The sequence below is a fragment of the Caloenas nicobarica genome, chromosome 3, assembly GCF_036013445.1.
Source record: "Caloenas nicobarica isolate bCalNic1 chromosome 3, bCalNic1.hap1, whole genome shotgun sequence".
Lineage (NCBI taxonomy): Eukaryota > Metazoa > Chordata > Aves > Columbiformes > Columbidae > Caloenas > Caloenas nicobarica.
The window spans coordinates 77,988,601-78,005,848 of NC_088247.1; the positions used below are offsets into that span (position 1 = coordinate 77,988,601).

Genomic DNA, 17,248 nt, shown 5'->3' on the forward strand with positions numbered 1-17,248 from the left:
AGGCTGCGGCCAGACCGGCCCGGGCCCGCGGCTGAGGGTCCCGCCACGGCCGGGCCGGAGGCCGCTCCGGGGAGCGGGGCGGCAGCGAGCGCACGCACAGACACACGCACGGGCACACGCACTGACACGGACGTGCGCACACGCACGCACACCCGCCTCTGCCCGGGGAAACGCCGGCTCCGCGGCCCCACTCCCGCCCCAAAGCCCCCCCGGCTGCAGGGAGGGGGTTGCCGGGGGTCCCGGCTCCCACACTCACTTTCGTCCTGCCGTTGATCATGTAGTTGCCCAGCTTGCCGTTGCAGTGTCGGATGAGATCGTCCATGCTGTTCATGAGGAGCCGGATGGTCTGGCAGCCCGGCTCCTTGCCCTCCACCCAGGTGATCTTGTCGCCGCGGATGTCCTTGGAGGAGTCGCTCTTCTGGCTGACGAGCTGCCCGTCGGTGAAGCGGCCGGTGTGGTGGAGGGCTCGCACCTCCTGGGCCACCAGCCCGCCCAGCTCCTTGCCGAGGAAGTCGTCCACCACGCAGATGCCGTGCTTGTTCATGCAGGGCACGATGTACTCCAGCGCCAGCCGCTGCGGCACCAGCGACTTCGTCTGCCCGTTGGGGCGCAGCGCGGCCCCGCCGGGCCCCGCCTGCACGCCGCCCGGGTACAGGTTCGACTTGTCCCGGTACAGCAGCACCGCCTCCCCGGAGGGGGACGGGGACTGGGCCGCGGCTAGGGCCTCCGCCTCAGCGCCGGCGGCTGCGGCGGCGATGTGGTTGTTGGTCAGCGCTGCGCCCTTCGCCGCGGCGGCCCCGGCCCGCCCCGCCGCCCGGCTGCCGCCTCCCGCCGCGGCCCCGGCGCTGTGGGCGCGGGTCTGCGGGGGGTGCCCGCCGCGGGGCTCCGCAGCGCCCCCTGCTGCGGCCGCTGCCGCCGTGCCTCCGCCGCGGCAGATGAGCTTGTGCTTCTTCCAGTCCTGGCGCTGGTGCTCCTTGCTGCAGTAGAAGGAGCTACGGCAGCGCCCGCACCGCAGCAGGTTCTCCATCTTCCCGCACAGCTCGCAATACTGCCGGTCCCGCTCGCTGCTGCTGCTGGTGCTACTGCTGCTACTGCCGCCGCCGCCGCCGCTGCTGCTGCTGCTGCTCTCGCCGCCGCCCTGTCCAGCTCCGCCGCCGCTGTCATTCGCCATGGCGCTGGTGGTGCCGCCGCAGCCCCGCTCCGCCGCCGAGGGGTTATGTAAGGAGGCGGGCGGGAGCGGCGCTAACACGGGCCCCCGCCCGGCCGCGCGGGGAGGGAGCGCTCACTGCATCATGGCCGCCCGGCTCCGCCGCGGCCCCCGCCGCCCTCCGCCTCCGCCGGCCTGCGGCCTCCTTCGGGGCGGCCGGGCGCGGAGCTGCCGCGGGGGCCCGCGCCGCCCTCCCTGCGCCGCTAACGCCGCTAGCGCTGCCTCATCGCCGCCCCGCCGGCGGCGCGGCCGAGGAGGAGAGCGGCGGCGGGGGGCAGCCGGCTGGCGCGGTGGGGGGGCTGCCTTCCGCTCCCCGCCGGCCTCTCTGCCCAGTACGCGGGCCGGCGCGGCCGCCGCCTCTCCCCGCCGCGCCTCCGCCGCTGTGTCGGGGCGAGGAGGAGGCGCCACTCTCCCGGCCCGCTTTGCACGTACGCCACTTCCAGCCCGCCAGCGCCGCCGGCGCGTCAGGCGGGCGGGGCCGCGCCGCCAGGCGGGCGGGGCCGGGCCGGGCCGGAGCAGGCCGCGGCGCGCGGAAGGGCTGGTCGGCCTCAGCGCACCGCCGCAGCCGCGGGGCCTGGGCCTGGCACCGGCGCCGAGCGCACGGGTGGGCCTCGGGCCGGGCGGGCTCGGCCGGCGTGGCCCCGTGGCGGCGGTGGGGCGGCCGGGCGGAAGCGGCCTCCCGAGGAGTGCGGCCGCCAGGGAGTGGGGGAGACTCAGCTGGGGGGGTGTCTCTGGTCTGGGCTGCCTGAGGCGCCCTGGGCGGGCAGTGGGTGGCTAATCTGTGGGTGCCCCTGTCCCTGTCTGCAGCAGCGGGCTGCATCTTTCACCCCTCGGGTTGAGAGGACAGGGTTTAGGCCCGCGGCAGGTGAGGCGGGATCCCCGAGGAGCAGCAGGGGAGCTGGGCCGACATGGACACCTGGCACTGTGGCCTTGAGTGACAGGGAGCGTGGCAGCTGCGGCACCCGGCCGCAGTGGAGGGCCAGGTTTTGTCACTCCCGTTGGCCCTAAAATATCCTCGCCGGATAGCTGGGAGATTGGGACGTGCGCTGGCTCCCTCATAAATAACGTGTGGCTTGTGTCACACCTAACCAGGTGGTAAGGAAGGCTGGAGTCAGCCCCATTAAGGAAAAAACAAAGCAGAATGCAAGAAAAAAGAGCAGATGATGTGGCCGCTGAAAGGAGGAGTTAGGCCAAGCACTGTGATCAACACGGCAAAGCCCCTGACAGGAGAAGGGAAACTGTTTTGGCAAAGCAGTGTTGGTGGAGGGGCGAAGGTCCTGAGGCAGTCACAGCAGCCATCAGAAGCCACATGAGGATCTGGGCTCCTCTGAGGTGATGTGAAAGCTCCAGTTGATCTGGCTTAACCGTGGTCTTGCTTGCTTGCTTGTAGTAGATGCTAGGAAAGTGGAGTGTATTCTATAATTTCCTGTTACACAGCCCAACATGGTGGTCGGTGCCTCAGAGCCTCATGGTAAGCCAGAGCAAGGGCTCCTCTTGTGCTGGGAGTTCTCCTGCCCACCCCCTCGGTGGACCATTTGATGAGCAAGCATTCACTTCAGGGGCTGGGCTGGTGAGGGGCAGTGCCTGTAGTTGGTGTGCAGTACCTGTAAGTTAAGAAAATCCCTTCTGAAGTCCAAGAAGTGTCAAATACATTAGCCATTATACAGATCTGGAGGTAGAAACGTGAAATGAATCCCCCTGGATGGTAAACCATAGGCTGCCACAGGCTTTTCTGTGATTTTGGATAAATCAGTTTTTCTTTGCCACTAGAAAAGGATTAGTAATGCTTTTGTTCCTCACAGGCTGTTGTGAGCCTTAAGACTGCAATATAGTTGCATTATAGTGAGATAGCTTTATGTACACAATTAAAATGGCTTGGTTCTTCTCTCTGTAGAACTGGATTTAAAATTAACTGACATAGCAGTAGGACTTGAAGGAATGTTATGCACTGCATGTACTATGTGAGGGATGTAAAAGGAGAAACAAAATGTGCCAAGGCTACAAATGCCTGTGGTACATACACAGAAAGTGAGAAAGCAAAACTGTGTGAATTATTAGTAAGGCAAAAGGAATACTGAGAGGACAAGGTCATGAAAGCCCAAAGGATGAGATTTCAAGGTGAACATGATCAGCAAGATCCAAGGCTGATTTTTTTTTTTTTTTTTTAAAAAGAAAAGGGCCAAATGAACTGGAAAAGCTGGGAACTAAAAACAGAGTTGCAGATTAGTAATGTATTTGTTCATTGCTCTTAAAGGGAGGAAAATATAGCAGTAGAGGCAGAAGGAAGTGGGCTAAAAATGAGTTTTAAATCCAGAGCATAAAGGGCACAGATTTTTAATCTAGGTTTAATGAAAGTTGTTCTTTAACTAAAGGAGTATGCAGTATGTCAGAAATACTAGGCTAGACGTTCCTCTCGCTTGCTTTAAACTGAGATGAATGCAACTGAATTCCATGGACTTGCAGTGTTGTTAAACTGGGCTAAATGAGAAGGGAGTCAAGACTGTTATTTTTAAAAACTTCAGAAATGCAAACGATCATGTTCTGCCAGAAAGAAACTGAAGAGTTAAAGACCTTTTGCGTTTTTTGCGTACTCCTTCAGCAAACATAAGGGAAACGAAAGTCACAGACTCAAAACTCAATAGTCCAACCATGAAACAAATAATAAAAGGACCAAGGTACGAATATGGTGTGTGACTAAAACCTAATGATAGTTATTAATTCATGGGCTAATTTGGCTTCAGAAGTCTTTTGTTCTTTCCCTCTCCCACACGTCTTTTGGGATGCAATTAAATGTCTTGGGTTTAGTTTTAACATTTGCTAATGTGCTGAGCTACTTCAGGTTGTCTTGACATACTGTTCCCCAGTGTGATCAACAGAAATAACAAGTTCAGCAAAATCCATCTTCGGGTATATGAAGCATTTGCCATATTTTATTATTACAGCACTTTACCAGCAGCACAAAACAATTTAATGAAGGTTGTTGTCCAGTGAAAAAGCTGCAGAAAAGAGTGGTGGTAGTGGTAAGGAAACTCTGGAAGACAATGAGTATTTATATTACAATAGTGTCTACAACATGCTAGAAATGTTTTCCAAGCATATAAAGACTCTATTCATTACCAAAGAGCTTGTTCCTTAAAAGACAGCATAAGGACAAAGACCAACAAAAAGCAACATATGGTATACAAAGCAAAATGACCAACATGATGGTTGCCAAAACTGAGGGGGAAGGGACTTTTTCTTTTCTGCAGGTTACTTTTCACTTGCTCCCTAAGCATCGCATTTCTGAGGTAGCTAATGTCTTGTCTGTATCAGTGAGTGTTGGAAAAGAACTTGACTGGTGCTAGTGATGAGACATTGCTTTGCAGAGAGTGCAGATGAAAAGTCCTTAAAGTAATACCAGTCATGATGAGGATGTTGTGGGTTAAAATTAATGCAAGGTCACAGTTTTTTGTCACCATTTAGACATGGATCTGATATGTTTATTAGAAATAAAAAACAAAGGTTGGTCAGTTAATAACTTTTCTGTTTTCATTAAGTAGTAATAATAGCTGTATTTATACTATGCTGTATGTATTTTGAGTACTGCAGTGGTAAGGTTGTATAAGCAACCAAAAAAGAACCTTTGAAGCACCACAAGACAGGGGAATGTAGAATAACAAGATTAGAGAATTTTAATTCTCAGAACAAAATTGGCTTAGAAATAAAGTTTAAATAAAAAGTAATATATTCTTCAGATAGTTTTGCTGTGAACAGGAAGAAAGTCCCTGGGACTCCAGGTTGGTTTTCACTGCTGCCAGAAGGCTGCTGGGAAGCTACACATGCTCCCAAGGTTGGTGGTAGTATAAGGTGTGAGCCAGACAGAAGTGTGTCCATGAGAGTGTCACGATTAAAATTCAGAACTTGGGGCCTTGTAGCATTTGCTCTCTTCCCCCCAGACCAGTCCACCATGTTCTTCAGCCTGACTGCCCTTATTCCACTTAAACCAGTATTCACTGATCTCAACAGTGGCATTTTTCAAGCTTGCTTTTCATACTAGCAAGTGAACTGTAACAGGTTTGCAGCTTTTCCAAATAAAACTAGAGAACTGTTTGTCTGAGTTGGATTCTCTGTTAAACTCACTTCCTTTCTAATCAGGACAAACTGTACAAAGTACATCCACAAGGCTATGCAAGTGCTCCTTTGTTGAATGCATGCTCTTTTCCTGAGGCGCTCAAAGGGTTAGCATCCTTTACTCATCTCCCAAATACCTCCCCTACCCCCTGTTCCGGCAGAGCAGGAGGGGTCACCCATCAGAGGTGATCAGGAAGGTGTGGGGTTGTTGACTGGCTGTGCTGCTGCTCAGGGAGGAGCACACTTGGTTTCATTCTGCAGCCGTGGGGACCTGTCAAGTCACTGTGGCCAGCACAGCCAAAGGAGTCTCAGCAACTTTCAAGATCGAGGCTTCAGCTCTCTGATACGCCAAGAGCTGGCTATTCCGTCACGATATGAAGTGGCACAGAGCTTTGAGACAATGGAGAATTTTGCTCAGAGCCTTGAAAATAATCCACAGCACCCTGAGCCATCTCTCATCCTGCTTAGTGCTTGTTGTTGCCATTGTAGAGCTTCCCTAAAAGTTTTTGCTGAAATTAACAGAATAATTTAGTTGTTTATCACTGGATATCATAATGGTGTAATGTTTAAAGGAAAAACCTTCCATTATAACCTGAGCTTATAAGGGTTGGGCTAAATTATAAGGAGAAGTATCCTCAATTACTTTGTGTAAACTTGTGTTTAATATTGCGTTAAATATTGCAGGATTCCTCTGGGCTCTTCAGCTAAAATTGGTTTTGCTGTCCCTGAATCTGTCTGAAATGATATGCATTTGCTTCTCTGGGAACATAGCCTCTTTTTATTACATAAAAAATATGGTTGGGGTTGATCCAGAGAGATTTATGCAGACAAAAATATTGGACTGCTTTAATAATTTTATTTGTATTTAAAGAAAAATGAATTATGCTGAGGAAGTACAAGACAATGTCTTTTTTTTTTTTTAAACTGAAAATACTGCTACCAGATGTCAGTATCTGTAAAACTATGGAAATGCAGCAGAGCTTTGAAAATGCTCAAGTCTGACTCATTCCAGTTTTGTCCCCATTTTAAACTTTGTACCATGGAAAGTTCAAAAGCTTTTTCCACATTGTGAGGTTTTTCCAGAGGGAGTATTTCTGGCTTTGGTTAGAAAAGAACTCCCTGTCTTGCTGAAGATTGACAATTATGTACATTTTTGGCCTCTAACTTAAGCAAGCCAGCAGGCCCTCAGGGTGCTTAAAGTCTAGTTAAGGACAGAAAGTTACTTTTAAAGAACATGTTTGAAGCACTCTTCGAAATCCATACACTGATACAGCGACAAGCAGTTTTGGGGGGAAAAAAAAAAAAAAGAATCCTGTTTTATCTGTATGTAGGTCAAATTTATCTGAAGTGCTCTGGAAGTTTTTCTCAATTTTGATGCAGACAAGTCTTCCAGCAGAAGAACAAGGGACTTCAATGTAAAGAAAGTCTCTCCAGCGCTCCGTAGGGCTGCAATCATAACATGACCTTTTCACTTTGCATCTGATACGTGCTTCCTGCCCCTGTGTCATCATGATTCAGCATCGTGACATGCTGAAAGATCATCAAGGTGGAAACAATGCCGAGCAGTGTTAGGATGGTGTGGCCTGCCACGATTATTTTGCACGTACCTGATTTATTACACATCATATTTTCTTTTTCCTCGTCTTTCAGCTGCCAGGCACGTAGTTCTGTCTTCTGCCAGTGCCTGGCCTTGCATTTGGAAAAGAGAACAGGGATGCCCTGGGGTGTGGGCAAGGACAGTTTGCTCTGTGCCCCTTGGTTTGGGAAGCTTGAGAGCACCTCAGCTCAAGCATTACAATATATCCTGCTGTTTAACAGGCCACAGTCTCATGTTTTTTTTCGCGATGCCCTAGAAACTATTACCCAAAGCTCAAGAGAGGAATTCAAGAACTGTTCATGAAGCCATAAAGTTGTATTTGTTAAAAGACTGGACGTTTTGGGTGAAGATACAGTTTCTTTTCCCTTTCTGCAGCTGGCTAGCACAATTTCTGTTATCTCTAAATTGTTTTTCTTATTGAGGCAGTTGCACCAGTAAGAGAGATTCTAAGAAAATAGCAAGCTTAAAACATTTGCTGCTGTGAAAGGAGAAACCTGTCTCAGTAATTTAAGAGAGGAAGCAGAGTGTTTTTGACCTGATAAGACTGACTAGGTGTTATTCCTCAATAAGACTTAGGGGGTTTTTGATTTTTTTTGATGAGGTGATTTCTCAAGAAGCATGGAGGCATGCTTCGTTTTTGTTTGTTTTCCAAGTGAACAATGGTGTCCTCCCCCTTTTCTTGAACAATGGGGACAAAATATTATAGCTCACGTTCTGTTAAATTATTATATCAAGATAACACATCTGTCCTGAAGAGCTCACCTTTGCCAGGGCTGGCTACAGGCACGTACATGAGCATCGTGAGCCTAAAATCTGCAGAGCCATTGCTACCTCGATGGACTCAGTACAGCTGAGCTCCATCTTCCCCTGCACCGACTCCCCTTCTGCCAGGACATTGTCTGTGCCTCCCCATGCACCCCTCTGATGTACATCAGGATGCAGTGTCCTGTTGCTCCCAAGGGCTTCATGATGCCTTTTCTTTCATTTCCATCCTTCCCGAAGACAGAGGCTTTTACTCCCATGTCCTTCCGTTTCCCTTCAGTGCTCCTCTTGTGCCTTTCTGCAACACTTTCTCCACTTGTGCTACGTTTAAGCCGCGGTGTTGAGTTGCTGCCCACCAAAAGGGGTGGTTCTGCTCCCTCCAGCAGCACGCTCCTCAGCACCACGTTTGTCAAGCCCTTTGGTGAGTCAGTTCAAGAGAAGAGTTCTCTATAGGCTTAACAAGTTGGATCGGCTCACCCAGCGGTTTGATGTGGTGCAAGAGAGGGTGTGGACCAGCAGGGCCAGGAGTCAAGCAGGGAAAAGCAGGACCACCCAAGTCAGAATGGTAAGCTGACTTAGTCATGTCATGTAACTTCAACCTTATTTACTTCATATTACATAACTTGACCCATTTCCACTTTCTCCTCAATGGAGAGAGAAGCCTTTCCCTTTGAAACAGTTTGGAGAATCGGCAGATCCAAAGTATACCAAGACAGGATGATGGCTGGCATCAGCTGATTCTGTCTAAGGATGTGAGGAGAGATGTTTCAGGCTATTCACTCTCTGAACAGCATGACAGGGACTCACATTTTGTGAGTTTTGTAAGTTTTTGTTTGTTTGGTTTGGTTTTCCATTTTTAGCAGTTGAGAGGTTCTGCCTGTTTATTAAAATAGTTCTTGAGATTTTAGAACTGAACAAATGTGGTATTAAAAATTGTGATATTGATGCACAGTCATTATGGTGATGGCGTGTGTCTTCTTGTTTCCTCTGCTAACAAGCACAACCCTCTGTGCGAATAGTCTAGTACCAGAGTAAGACATTTCAGCATGTTTTAAAGCACTTCCCAAGCAACATATACCAAGGCCAGATACTAAACCAGGAATGCGAGTAGTGGATATATAGTAATTTAAATTCCTATATTAGTATGAATCGCTGTTTTCCCCCTGCATGGTCTAAACTGACACTACTCATTTTCTCTCTTTCAATGGACATTCAGATGGCACAACACTGTTAATGAATCCAGTAAAACATAATGCTGGAATTGTACGCTGGAGAGCTTTTAGAAGGCAGTACCTAAATATTAGGTCTCGGAAAATTAAACTTACCAGGAGTTCATGCAAGCACGCAGCTGAATATGAATTATTTACATCTTTGGTTTGTTCTTGGAGTGATAGTACGTGCTACAGAGCTGTAATTAGGGCTGGATTGCATCTGTGTCTTGCTATCGTGCTGCTTCAGTTTGTTGCTGTTAGAATTGCTACCCCTGAACCTGTTGCTTGCTCACCCAGGTAGCTAGTTAGTGACCTAGAGATAAGGTGGCAGTTATTGGTGCTAGAAGAAACGGCCTTTCGTTTTTATGCAGAAGCAAAAAACAGGCCAGCAAGCAATTTACACATTCTTCGTCCACCCACAGTGCAATGGAAGATGATAATGCGTATCTTGTCAGGGGTTGCATTTAACTTTTTTTCCTTACTGTTTTATTAGGCTTACATTTTCTCCCTGGCATGATTATATTTTTATTGTTGTGTTTGGTTGGTGTTTTTTGGTTGTTGTTTCTTTTGGGGAGGGGTTAGCCTCAGACTGTGTCTAATGCTAGGACCATGTTCAGGAGTTTTCATTAAAAACCAGATTCCTAAAGGGGTTCCTCAGATGACAGTTTCCTCACAGTGTGATATAGATGGAGTTTGAACTGGAGGGGATAGGCAGAGAATAGATAGAGACTCTGTGCTCACCTATTTACCAAATGGTACATGTCGTTGAAATTTAGGTGCAACACGACACTCCTTCGTTGTGCAAACATATCCTCCAATAAAAGCCCAGTGCTGTGGGCAAAAGTAGTTAAGGGTCTGCTGCTTTTTTTGTTCCCCCCTCCCCGCCAATAAACAGCAACTTATCAATGTGAGAGGCCAAACATGGCTGGCTTATATACACACAAAGGCTCATGTGTTTGTGGATATGCCTACTCTGCATACTCAGCCTGGCTCCTACCTTATTTTAGCTAGGGTGACCATTTCTCCCCTATTTTAAGGAATATTCTGCATTTCATTTGTGACATGAGTAAAAGAAATGCTGAATCATATCTTTGTGGAGCAACACTCAGCAGTGCATTCATTAATGGAACCTTATTTTCGATTTAAAAATATCAGTCTCAAGAGACTGAATTTTTAAAGAAAAAGACTACAGCATAAAGTGGAAAGCAGTTCTCCCTCTCTATTATCTTGAGATAGCACTGAATCGCAAACATAGAATAAAAATCAGTTGAGAATGTGTGTTCATATTAGAGGATCTGCCCCAAACCAATGATTTTTTGTTTGCAATCCAGCTATGCACAGGGCACATAAGAAAGAAAACTTTTTCAAGGTTCAGAAATGCCAGTGCGTAACATGAAATGCCTGCCTGGTGCACTATACATTATACTACAAAGGTTTAGTAAATGCAACATGCAGGGTGAAGCTGTGAAGCAAGGTAGTGAGTTCGTTTCCCCTCGTAAGCCTTCAGAGCAGCTCGATGGGAGCCCTTCCAGAACGCTCTCTGGAAACTTCTATCTAACCCCAGCGCTCTATAAATAGAGGAGGTCTCCATCCCCGAGGAGGTTTTGCAGGGCGGTTCTGCAGGGGAGCGCCGAGCTCCCGTGGAGGCGGCAGAAGGAGCGTTACGGAGCAGCGCGATGGGAGCGGGAAGGGGAGCGGGATCTCCTTGCATGTAAGATGGGGTCTGCAGACAGGTCGAGAGGAGAATAATTAAGATGGAAGGCTCATCGCAAAAATGTCGGTGTGGGGAGAAATTCCTCTAGATCCTACGCAGAAACTACTGCTGGCAGAGTGGAAAATGCAGCCGCAGCGACCGTCAGCTGCCAATGACAAAGGAGGATACCTGATATTCCCTCAATCAGTCAATAAACACTCCCGAAGAGAAGATATTTCACTCTCCTGAACAAATGGAGAAGTGATTTCACCAGGGTAAATGAAAACAGCAACAAATGCTGTAACAATTACCGTATTTTATCACATAGTAATTTTTAAATTGCTCTGATGGACTGTCATGAGAGAGATACTATGCAACTCTGGAGTAAGTCCCAGGAGCAAAACACTTGGAACTTTGTTTCTAAAGAATACGTAAATATAGAAGAAAACTAGCTGACTGCTACAGAAGCTAGAAGAATCTGTCCTAACACTTCTCCATTTTCATTAATGTAAGTCCCTTGATTGACAGCAAATTAAAAAGTGTTGTCTTCCAAAATTTAGCTGCAGTATGTTTTCTAAGGTTTATCTACAGTTTAAATGCAGGGCAAAAATTTTGTTGAGGTCAAGCTTCATGTATGATTTAAAAAAAAAAAAAACTTAAAAAATGAAATTGAAAAAGGAATATTACACTCTGACTTCTGATAGCTCAGCCTCATGGTAATACCAAAATCTTGGTTACTGTGTATTTGAAAGAGGAATACTCCATTACCTGATTATTTGGGAGGAAAAACCTGAAAATGTAAAAAAAAAAAAAAAAAGAGGCTTAATTTTGACTAAGCACAGTAATTTGGAGTCAACAAAGATAATTTGGAAGACAATGTTCTTTCTACAGAAAAATGAAAAATGAAAGCAAACCATTTTCCTGCTTACAGACTGCATGTTGAACACACTGAGCTATACATAAGTTATTATTTGATCTCGAAGACTTTTGGTATGCAATCTTTAAATGTTTTTCTTCCTGCCAGCAGAGTTTCAGAATTAAGAGGGATCTTTATTTTCTTGATATAAAAGTGATACAAAAATGATAATATAGGAACACTGAGCCATTGCCCTACAATATTATTATCCCTCTGGCTTCCTGAAAGTGTCACCCAGATACAGTTTCTTTAAAGGTGAGGGAAATGTGCTTTCTGGGCCAGAACAGTACTTCTTTCAGGATGCTAAAGTTTTATGGTAGAGTTTTAAGATCAGAACAATCTGATCTTAGATGGGCTAGAATGTATGATACAGTGGGCTAATTATAAGGTAAATTACAATAAAAAAATGAAAAAACCCCAAACAAAACAAACAACAAAAACCAAAACAAAAAACTGATGACAAATTACTTGGTCATGTGTATGGCTTTTAAGTACACCGTGACAAAATGTGTACAAATGGGAAGGGATTTCAAACAGCAGCATGCATTAGCTCCCAAACACTTTGCTTTGCTTTTTGATTCCAGTGAGCAAAAGTCATCCTAGCCTGTTTCAACTGAATCATCTACTGCAATCTCAAAGGCCAGAGTGGAAAGAGTTTTCTTCATGTAAACCAATCTGTTTACACACACAAAAGGAAGAGCACTCGCTCCAATGTTGGTGCAATCCCTCTGAGCAGCTGCACAGAAACCTCCAGGCTGTACTCTGGAAGTGGTGCACAGGTAGCTGTGATGTGTACAGTGGTTTTCAGAATATTTTGTTAATATTTTGCTAAGTACTGAAACACATTGTGCATATGTTGGTCTGGCTGCAATCTGTGTTGGTGTGAGTGCCTGAGAAGGAAGGGAGAGGCCAGAACTTGTTTCCAAGTGGTTTATTGACTATTAAACTCTTATAGCCAGATAAAAGCAGCAGCAAATAACCTGATCCTTGCGTTACAACAGTGCACAGTCTCACCTTCTCTCTCTCTGCATCGTATTTCCTATCTAGGTCACTGTGCAGTGCGAGGCTGTTGGCTTAGCAGATAATGTTTCCACACGTTGACCCAGACGCAGTGATGACAAGCACGTTTTCAGCCTGTTTATGCAAACCACTGGTGTACCGAGCCTGCTCCTGCTCCTTCCCCCTCGCTGTTTTGGTACCTGGTACAGCTTGCCCAGCCTTACAAATGGAATTGGCTATGCTGACATCAAAACAGCTTGTAGATAAAGCCATCTTGCCGTGAGCCTGTCCAATATAAATTCCATTACTACCATGCAACTGCTATGTAATTAAATGTTCTCCTAGTAGGCATACTCTGGTTTAACAAGTTTTATGAGTCATGGCAGCAAAGGGAAAGGAGAGTCCCCAAAACCAAGAATGGGCACAAACACCTCCTTGATAATCATCTTATTTAGACAGAATAAGGTTCTCGCTTGTCCAGAGAAGTGAACACCAGGTGTTCTTGGACCCGTTGTCAGAGTATCTCATGCTGATGCTCACTGAGGTACCCGGAGAAAGTGATTTTGCAGTTCTGAATTACATAAAACTTCATAATACAGACGCTTGCAAGGAAGTGGTTTGTTTTGAGTGTGCGGCATATTGGTTTGCGAGTGCTTGAGAAGGAAGGAAAAGGTGAGAACTTGCAAATTCTGTGCTCTCATAAGCTCAACCCCAAACCCATCTACACCACAGGACATGTAGACACGTATGAGGAGAGCACGTCCCTCTCCTTTACATTGCCAGGGCCCAGCAGCCAAGATCCCAGTGTTTAAAGCAGCACCAAACCAATTTCTTCCTAGCTGCGAGCAACTAGGTGCGTGAAAATCGCTGGTGTGAGAAGGCAGCTCAGGAGCTCTGCTCCTCTGCCCCGCCGAGGCAGAGGAGCGCAGGCTGTGCGTCGGCAGCACCACCTGCCCCTGCTGCTGGCACACCTCCCTCCAGCCGGGAAGGACTGTGCCCCTGGCAGTGTGCGCAGGGTGGTGTGGCTTTGTGTGCCCATGGGTGGACCTCAGCGCTTGTTGTAGATAACTGCCAAGGTGGGGAAGAGGCAGCCAAGGAGCATGTAGGGATGAGAAAAGCTCTGGCATATCTGGAGTTCCTCTGAGCAGACTGGTCTTGTCAGTGTAGCTCACACTGAACGCAGCGAGCCATGGAAAGCAAATGTTGGCTGCCTTAGCTTCTGAGTGCATGGGGCAAATCACCACAGAGGTGTATAAATCAATCTTTTACCCCAGGTCTGTCGGCTGAAGAGATTACTGCTCACCCAGCACTCGGGCACACACAGCCCCTGCCAGCTTTCCTTGATCTGTTTACTAGTAATGAACTAGATGCAGGCAGACCTTGTGTTTCAACTGCTCACTAGTGCGGCTTGCTTTGACTCCAAAGGGACGAGGAAAGCACGTACAAGCAGTTTTGCTGACAAACCTGCAAGGGTAGTTGTGGTTAGCAGGAAAATGGTGTCGAGGCAAGGTGGGGTGGATTGACCCTTCAGCTGCAGCTGGAAGAAGACAGGTTTCCAGCCTGGTTGGGGCCACACGGCTGCGTACAGGGTATGTCTGCCCAAGCAAGGCTTTGAGAAGGGCTGTTCCCCTCCTTGCTCTCCCCATGCCAGCCCAGGAGGTGCTGCAGCTGCCCCAGCAGCATACCTGCTCCTCCCGTGGTTGTCCTGACGGGACAAGGATCAGCCTCTGCTGCAGCTCCTCTGCTTACCTTGTCCTTTCACCTTAAGCTCTTCATTTATCTGGGTCTCGTTGCAAATGCCGAATTAAACCCTTAATACCTCTGAGCAGGAATGGAGAGTTAAATAAGATAAAAGATTAGAATACCTGAGCAGGATATATGCTTAACTAAGGGTCCTTAGTCTAAAACTAAAGTCCCAAATGCTTCCAGGCATCTGGCTACAGCCCTGGTGGTGCCAAGGCTTGCTAGGCAGCTGCCCATGTGAGCTGCTGGTCTTAACGGCTGCCTGTTCAAGATCAGGACACCAGCCTCATTTGGTGGGCATCCTAAACCACCGACAGGAGAAAGTGGCACATGAAATACTTTGCAGAACCCCACAAATCTGAGGCAGGTGTCTGGCTTGCAGAAAGCAGTGGGATTCACACACAGCTTGCTCCTCCAAACACACACAGTTCCTTGCTTCCCCCCTTTTCAGTCCTCCAGGCAGTTTTTGAGGTAGCTACAAAAGCACATACTTGAGGTGCTGGCAGAAGAGAGGGGCCTGTGCAAGCAAGAAACATGGTCTGTACACAAGAAACACAGGAGGTCTGGCATATAGTGGCTACAGTTTGTATATCCCAGGAAAAATGAAAAACCAGTACCTAAAACTGTCTGCTCGTTTTGGCTCAGATGACTGGATATTGAGACTAGGTAACATGAGTTAAGTGTAATTTAATTTTCATTTCTCTGTCTTTTATAAGCTGTGAAGTTTGTGCTCATTTTCTGTACTCATATGACTTTCTCAATCTTCGCAGGCTTCAGTTCTGATATCTTTTTAAACCTTGATATATCCATGCTGGTTTTAGTCTTGCAGAATATTTTTAATAATATCTACAAGATATGGTCTTTTATAGCTAGCCTCAGCCAAACCTGTGCCAGACTTTCCTTCTCTTCCACCTTGATGGCTGCAACATCCTTTCTCTGGTTGTGAGATGCATACACATTTGCCCTGCGGATATTAATTCACAGAGCTGCTGCAAAAGTTGTTCTCTTTGCTTGCTGTTTCGTCACCCCTTTCCACTGACATCCTTATCTCAGTAGAAGTACTCAACCCATTGTATACAAGCCCATTTCTATTGTGGCTGATGGTATTACTGTATGCATGCAGATGGACCTATTTGCACACACAGAGCGGCTGGAGCGATTTTGCTGCACCCCAGGTTGCTGCAGGAAGGAGCATGGCCAGAGGGTCCTGCTGCTGCTGCAATGCCCTCGAGCATTGCGCATCCCTCAGGGCTCGCTGCAAAGAAGTCGCAGGCCATTGACTCACTGGCAGGGGCTGTTTGTTTCCAGCACCACCTTTCCTGGTGTCCCAAGGCCCTATGGCTGTCGCATCAAGGATATGCACCACTCCCATGACGGGAGAGAGCGAGGAGCCCTGGGGAAAGACATCTGCAGGGTGTCAGAATAGCCCTGCCACCCCCAGAGAAAATTCCTCCCGCCTGCAGCACAATAGCTGTGAGTGCAGCGCAATAGCTGTGAGCTCCAAGTTGCCTCAGGAAGCAGGTCATCAAGGGCAGGCTCTCAGCCAAAGGACCTGATTTTCATTACTATAATCCACGGTGGGCCACTTAGTCTGCACATTCAGGTAGCCCGAGAGCCCCTTCTTCCCTGGTAGATTGCCTGCTAGGTTCCTACTCAGACTCTTTCTCCTTCACCGTCTCTCCTGTCTCTGCTGAGATGTTGTGCAAGTTGTCTGGGGGCTTATTTTAAGGAACAGTACGGCACTGATCTGTAGTTTTTCTAAGGTGCGTGCTACACATATGGAAATACTGTAAAGCTGTTCTCAACAAGCACAGATTGAATTTCCCCTATTTGTAAACCATCAAACACGGCCGCTTGTCTTTCCCTGACAAAATACAAGGTCAAACCCCACCTTTGAGGAGATGCCCTATACTGCTCCATACTGAAGATTTTATCCCTGCAACATTGTGCTCAGTTACCCTGCCCTTCACTTTCAGGAGATGCTCCCAGTGAACATCCACTTCCAAAAAGCTCCTTAGACCTGTCCGCAGCCAAACTGGCAATGGTAAGGCTGCTGGTGCCCCTCTGTCCCGTGACCTGGCTGGGCAGTGATACCACACTGCTAATGTATTTCTAAATGGGTGTGACACTAAGTGATATCACATACGGAATACTGCTCTAATTTCTCTGCATGCTGCAAACAACATTAACTTGGATCTTAGAAATTAAAATTGAAATATATAGGCTCTGGGTTCATGCAGGTAGTTATGCATATAGCTTAGGAAACAAAGATCCTGAGCCTGATAAAATAAAGAAAGAAAATATTGTAGGTTCTTTTTGTGACTTCTATTCTCTCATTGCCATACCGTATTTGCCTTGCTGGCTAATCTAGGGCATCAATCCATTTTATCTTTTTAAAGATAATAGTGTCTTTCTTCTCCAAACCGTGCTTTAATGTTAGTATTTTACAAAACATAACAAGAGTTTAAACATTTTAGCTCATCTACGCTAGAAAACGGTACTGTGGTAACAATGCAGAAGTAATCATCCCCACCTATTGTGCAGACAGCATAAAGACATTTTGTAATAGAATAGTAATGCCTAAATAAGAACTGAAGGAAATTTAACAGTGTAAGTCACTTCTCTGTCATTCAAACTAGAGCTTTTGCCAGTATAAACTAGTTTGGTTACAAAACATCAGAGTTCTTACTGCAATTATTATACTAGGAAAACCAGTAGATCCAGACTGCCTACAAAAACATGACTGTAGCAGCCACCAATATCCTGAGGACTTCTTATACCAAAGTCAGTCCAGTTGTAGTTCTTGATTTCATTGAAAGTTATTGTAAGAATGACTTTGTCCCACTGGAGTGGATTCCCTTGCATAACAAAAGTGTAAAGTGCACTTCTTGTAAAATCACATATTCTAGGAAATATGTAAACTGTTTGGTTTTATTTTTGTTTGGTTTTGTTTTGGGGGGGTGAGGTGGTGTTTTTTAAAATTTTTCCCTTACAGCTGGAGAAGGTACTG

General features: G+C 47.1%; 1 protein-coding gene and 1 long non-coding RNA gene across 2 annotated transcripts in view; one reads left to right on the forward strand and one right to left on the reverse strand.

Moving 5' to 3' along the window:
* EGLN1 (egl-9 family hypoxia inducible factor 1) overlaps positions 1–1,654 on the reverse strand; it is a 37,420-nt gene extending 35,766 nt beyond the window's left edge. Inside the window, exon 1 of the mRNA XM_065631630.1 lies at positions 257–1,654. Within this exon, the coding sequence (XP_065487702.1) occupies positions 257–1,171 (915 nt within the window). The 5' untranslated portion in view covers positions 1,172–1,654. The remainder of the gene's footprint in view (positions 1–256) is intronic.
* An 8,822-nt stretch (positions 1,655–10,476) lies between these two features.
* Positions 10,477–14,957, forward strand: LOC135987618 (uncharacterized). Its single transcript, XR_010606033.1, has 3 exons — positions 10,477–11,088; positions 12,081–12,275; positions 12,544–14,957. It is a non-coding gene; the product is annotated as an uncharacterized LOC135987618 (long non-coding RNA).
* The last annotated feature ends 2,291 nt before the right edge of the window (positions 14,958–17,248 follow it).